General features: G+C 38.6%; 2 protein-coding genes across 2 annotated transcripts in view; one reads left to right on the top strand and one right to left on the bottom strand.

The window, feature by feature from the left end:
* Nucleotides 1–360, top strand: part of CBG13871 — a gene marked incomplete at both ends in the record, with an annotated part of 10,060 nt that extends 9,700 nt beyond the window's left edge. The window contains one exon of the mRNA XM_002634726.1: nt 226–360. Within this exon, the coding sequence (XP_002634772.1) occupies nt 226–360 (135 nt within the window). The remainder of the gene's footprint in view (nt 1–225) is intronic.
* Nucleotides 361–1,126: 766 nt separating this feature from the next.
* Nucleotides 1,127–5,660, bottom strand: part of CBG13870 — a gene marked incomplete at both ends in the record, with an annotated part of 8,453 nt that continues 3,919 nt past the window's right edge. The window contains 9 exons of the mRNA XM_045236328.1: nt 1,127–1,190; nt 1,241–1,425; nt 1,473–1,554; nt 1,598–1,730; nt 2,466–2,582; nt 2,630–2,806; nt 3,600–4,037; nt 4,234–4,512; nt 5,325–5,422. Coding sequence (XP_045095312.1) covers nt 1,127–1,190; nt 1,241–1,425; nt 1,473–1,554; nt 1,598–1,730; nt 2,466–2,582; nt 2,630–2,806; nt 3,600–4,037; nt 4,234–4,512; nt 5,325–5,422 — 1,573 coding nt within the window. The remainder of the gene's footprint in view (nt 1,191–1,240; nt 1,426–1,472; nt 1,555–1,597; nt 1,731–2,465; nt 2,583–2,629; nt 2,807–3,599; nt 4,038–4,233; nt 4,513–5,324; nt 5,423–5,660) is intronic.

Below are 5,660 nucleotides of genomic sequence, written 5' to 3' on the forward strand. Positions count from 1 at the left end.
CCCTGGGAACAACAAGGGCTGTAGCTCGCTTCAAAATGGAGCTAGAAACTCGATTTTTGTACCAAAATTTAGCATTTTCAAGCAATTTTTTATAAGAAAATTAAAAATTCGAAAAAATTGGAAAAATTGCTTCAAACAGCGAAAAAACTAAATTCTCGGTTGTTTTGCGATTTTTCTCTCGAAAAACGAAATTTTAAGCATAATTCTCGGTTTAAGATTTTCCAGAGAAATCCCGCGTCGATCCAACTGACTCCGGATCGTGTCCGCACCATCATCGGCTGCGATCATTCGGATCTTCGACTGATCGTCAACGTGGCAGCCGTCTACTGGCCACCTGTATTGCAGTCTGTAATGGGATGAAATCCCCAATTAATACTACTAATTTATTGTTTTTTTTTGTAACTATTCACCATTGAACCATTGTTTTTTTTGTATTCACCATTGTTTTTTTTCTTATTCACCATTGTTTTTTTTTTGTAACTATTCACCATTGAAGGATTTTCAAAAATTCCCCTAAAAATCTAAAAATCTTCTTTTTGTTCTGTTCCATTTGTCTTTTTTTTGTCTTCAAAAATTCAAAATTCCCGGTAATTCCCCCCAAAAACAGCGGTTGCCTCCTTCCCCGAAATGTCTTTCACTCATTCATTTTTTTCTTTTGTTTTATTAATATGTATAAGATATTATTATCACTCGACGAATCGCGGGTTCCCTTTTTTCATGGAAAATCAAAATTCTGATTCTTTTCCTCTCCTGTTTGTTCTAAACCAACGCCCATTTGAAATGAACATTTCTGTACACAGGATTTATTGTTTTACGAAACGAAAATACCACAAAACTTTTTTTTGCTCAGCTCACCGAGAGCTTCAAAATGAGCCCAAACTCGACTAGGCTCCGCCCACTAAGACACGCGACGCGCCGACCGCGACGCACGTCGGAAAAATGAAAGTGGGCGGAGCCTAGGCAATATGGGGCTCATTTTGAAGCAATTAAAAAAAAAAAAAAAAAAGGCAAGAAACAAACAAACTGAAAATAAAATCAAATCACTGAATTATGCAGCAAAAAAAGTACCGGTAGACAATGGGAAAAATCACAATAGAACATGAAAAAAGGGGGTAAAAATCATAAATTAGTCAATTTTCAGATTTTCAGGCACGATCAGCACTTCGATCGATTGATTTTGAAGCGAGAATCTGGAATTTTTGAATTTAAAAAATATTGATTTTTTTAAAAGATAAACTACCTGAAAACCCGATTGTTTCTTAGAATTTTCGGTGTCCAATACATTTTGAAACATTCAAAAATCGATTGGATTTCTGAATTTTTAGAATACGTCAGAAGAATCGATTTCTGAATTTTTGGCGCCAATTTTTGGGTCCACTTCTCACATCCCATTGATATCACATCACTGATAGGCATTGATTTTTTCTGAAAAACAAAAAAAAACATTTAATTGGCCAATTAACAAAGCATACTGTATTCTGAATAATTTGATTCAAATACGTCGAATACTCTTCAGAAGTTTCAAATTCCGAATTGATCAGATAGTCTTGTTGGCTGAAAAAATCAAAAAATCAATAAAAATAAAAATTCCCCCTACGATTGCGTTCGATTTCTTCTGAAAAGCAGATTCTGCTTCTCCAACTCATCCACGTGGATTTCGATTCGAGACAGGCCAGGTACTAGGACAGTCGAGTCGCGGAGGTCCCAATTGTCACGTTCTGTACAGCAGACTGCAAAAAATGCTCAAAAAATCAAGTTTCTAGGTCAATTTTGAGCAAAGTTATAGTGAATTTTAGTTTTTTACTGAGGCCTAGGATTTTTAGCCTCAGTAAAAATCCTAAGCCTCAGTACAAATTCGTAAGCCTCAGTAATAATTTTCTAAGCCTCAGTAAAAGTCCTTAGCCTCAGTAAAAATCCTAAGCCTCCGTATAATTCTTAGCCTCAGTAAAACCCTAAGCCTCAGTAAAAAATTCTAAGCCTCAGTAAAAATTCCTAAGCCTCAGTAAAAATCGTAAGCCTCAGTAAAGAATTCTAAGCCTCAGTAAAAACTCCGAACCCTCAGTAAAAATTCCAAAGCCTCAGTAAAAAATCCATAAGCTCAGTAAGAACTGCTAAGCCTCATTAAAAACCCTAAGTCTCAGTAAAAATTCTTAAGCCTCAGTAAAGAATCCTAAGCCTCATTAAAAATTCCTAAGACTCAGTAAAAAACCATAAGCCTCAGTAAAAAAAATCCCAAGCCTCAGTGAAAATCCTAAGCCTCAGTAAAAATCGCAAGGCTCAGTAAAAAATTCCTAAGCCTCAGTAAGATCCCTAAGCCTCAGTAAAAATTCCTTTGCCTCAGTAAAACTAAAAACGCCTATAATTTTCTTCAAAATCGACCTAGAAACTCGATTTTTGAACTAAATTGGCCGGAATTTCTTGGAAAATTTGATTTCGAGCTTTAAAGTTTTCAAATCAAGACGCACATTCTCTCAATCGAATGTGTTTCTCGTATAAATCTCGTTTCATCAAATACGATCCCATTGGTAGATGATTCTTGATGCGATACACCGTTTGGCCGTCTCCAGAAGTATCAGAGAAGCCTGGAAATTCAGAATTTGTCTTTTTTTTTGTCTGAAAAATGAAAAACCATTGGAATTAAAAGCCAACGCCAAATCTACAGTAGAATCCGCTTTATATGATTCGTAGATTGATGAGAGATAGTGAAGATAATCTGGAGACAGTTTGACGTCTTCTTCAATTACCATCACCGACGAGGCATCGGGAAAAATCGAGAAGGCGTTAGAGAGGGAGAGCAGGAGATGAGCTGGAAATTCAAATCTTTTTAAACTTCTTCCCCGCAATATTTCGAAAAAACTCAAAAAAAAACCAAGAAAACTTCATTTTCTGAAGTTTTGAACCTCAATTTTCAAATTTCCCGCGCCTAAAAACCCTAAAAAACATTTTCAAAAAAAGTTGCCACCGGTGGGATTCGAACCTGAGACCCCCTGGCTCCGAAATTTCGGCCATCAGAGCATGAAAATCGTCATTTTAATGCTCAAAAACACCTTTGAAACCCTCAAAAAACTCAATTTCAACCAAAAATCTGATTTTTCGCAAAATTTGCTCGGATGGCCTAGTGGGATTTTCGACCGAAATTTTGGAGCCAAGAGATCACAGGTTCGATTCCCACAGGTGGCGAATTGTTTTTGAAAATGTTTTTAGGGGTTTTCAGGCGCGGGAAATTTGAAAATTCGGGTCGAAAATCTCAGAAAATGCGATTTTCTTGGTTTTTGGGGATTTTTCAATTTTCAAAATTCCAAAAAATCTCAATTTTCGAATTTCCCACGCCTGAAAACCCCTAAAAAACATTTCAAAAACAATTTGCCACCGGTGGGATTCGAACCCGGGTCCTCGAGATCCAAATTTTCTGTCGAAAATCCCACTAGACCATTCGAGCAAATCTTGCAAATTTCACGAAAAATCTGATTTTTGGACTAAAAAACGGGTTTTTTGGGGTTTTAAAGGTGTTTTTTAGCATACAAATGACTATTTCACCCGTTTTAAGCCATTTTTGACCTATTTTGAGCAATTTTTGTCCCAAAATAAGGCATTTATACCATTATAACTTCCATTCGAGTGAATCGCTACACTTTTCACATGAAATAGGGCTGCCAAATCCGCGTTCTCCGAGTATTCCTTATCATAAGTGACAAGAACCATTTGAGTATTCAATCCCTCTTGGTTTAATAGGGATTCCAGTGTCATTCGAAGGGAATCCGGTGCCAGTCCACTTGCCACCAGAATCGGCACGTTGAAGATGGCGTCGTTGGCGCGCTGTTCGTCGTGCAGATGACGTGGCATGATGGGCGAATCAATGTTGGAGCCTAGAAGACGTCTTTGGGATGGTTTTCCGAGACATTCTAGGTTACCACTACAAAATTCCTCATGTCTGTCGTATTTGGCGCAAAAGTGTCGTTTTGGAAGATTCCGAACGTCTCCAACTGAAGAAGACGACATCTGAGAAGACGTGTCCTTTCGTCCCGCCCATTTGTGTACTGAAATCTTTACAATAATCTAATTCTCTGTGTGTGTGTGTGTGTGTGTGTGTGTGTGCTAGCGCGCGCGCGTTCGTTTCATGTCACCGGGGAGAGTCTTTAGTGGAGACGTAACTTGGTTGAAGGCGCACCAGCCAGCTGTTTCACCATCCAGCTTTTCGGTGGCGCGACAAACAGGCTGGTTATGCTTACTCACATGACTTTGGCAAACAGAACGACGCATGTATTGGATTCGCCCAATTGTTGCCCTGCGGGATGTTCAGGTCCTCAAACGGAGTGTACGCTCCAATGCCCTTCTGTCCGACAAAATACCAGGAGGCTCGGAATTTCAGACGATCAATCATACTTGATCCCATTTCGTAGAATATACGACGAGCCATGTCGGAGAGCTGATTTGAGGCCTCGTCGAAGCTCACGACGGCCACAATGTAGCCAGTTGGAATCGCGTCAAGCCATTCGACGAGACCGTTGGATTCTAAAAAAAATTGATCAATTTGGTTCAAAAATCAAGTTTCTAGCATGATTTTGAAGCGAGTTTCAGCCAAGGACGCATCCAGCCAGAGGTGATAAGCGGTGGGCGCGACAGGTGGGCTCGCTGTCGCGCTCGCCGCGGACCACCTCCGGCTGAGCGCGTCCACGGAGACTTGAAGTTTCAAAAAATCCAGTTAATTTGGTTCAAAAACCAAGTCGATAGGCCAATTTTGAAGAAAGTTATGGGCGTTTTTAGTTTTACTGAGGCTTAGTATTTCCTAAGCCTCAGTAAAACTGAAATTGAACTAGACACTTGAATTTTGTACCAAAATGATTGGAAACATCTAGAGAACATTAACAGCAGCTAGATTTGCAAATTAAAATTTTTATAGGATTTAATATAGTTTAAAATTGATTATAGATGACCCAAAATGACTGAAAAGTACTAAGTATGCATTCCAAATCTAAATATTCAGAATAAGCTTTTCAAGAGCTTTAAAATGAACATAATAATGACCCACTTTCTCGAAAACGAGTTTCGGACTCCTCGTGGACAAGTTGTGGAGCGAAATTTGAAATTTTTTTGGAGTTAGGTCATGATTATACTCATTTTGAAGGTCTCGAAAAGCCAAAACCATTCAGGTGAAGAAAGTTATGGCGATTTCTAGTTTTACTGAGGCTTAGAGAATCCTAAGCCTCAGTAAAAAACTAAAATTGCCATAGCTTTATTCAAATTTGGCCTAGAAACTTGGTTTTTGTACTAAAATGATTGGAAAAAGCTGGAAAACAATAAAATCAAGAATTTCAAGCCCTTACCATCCTCATAAGTGTCAAAGTGTGCCACCGCTGTCACTTTGCCAGTTTTCGGCTCCAACATCGCCAGATTCAAGCCACGTCCAGCGTTGTTGAGGTCCCTGAAGGTTTAAAATTTAGAAAAATCCGGAAATTTTCGAAATTCTGGTGAATTTGGTTTAACAATCAAGTTTCTATGTCAATTCTGAAGAAAGTTATGGGCGTTTGGGGCTTATGATTCTCTAATCAAGGCTTATGATTCTCTAGAATTTTCTAAGCCTCAGTAAAACTGAAAACGCCCATAACTTTCTTCAAAATTAACTTCTGAGTCGAGTTATGGCTCGTTTTGTTTTGAGGCTT

The sequence above is a fragment of the Caenorhabditis briggsae genome (assembly GCF_000004555.2).
Source record: "Caenorhabditis briggsae complete genome, chrIV, whole genome shotgun sequence".
Lineage (NCBI taxonomy): Eukaryota > Metazoa > Nematoda > Chromadorea > Rhabditida > Rhabditidae > Caenorhabditis > Caenorhabditis briggsae.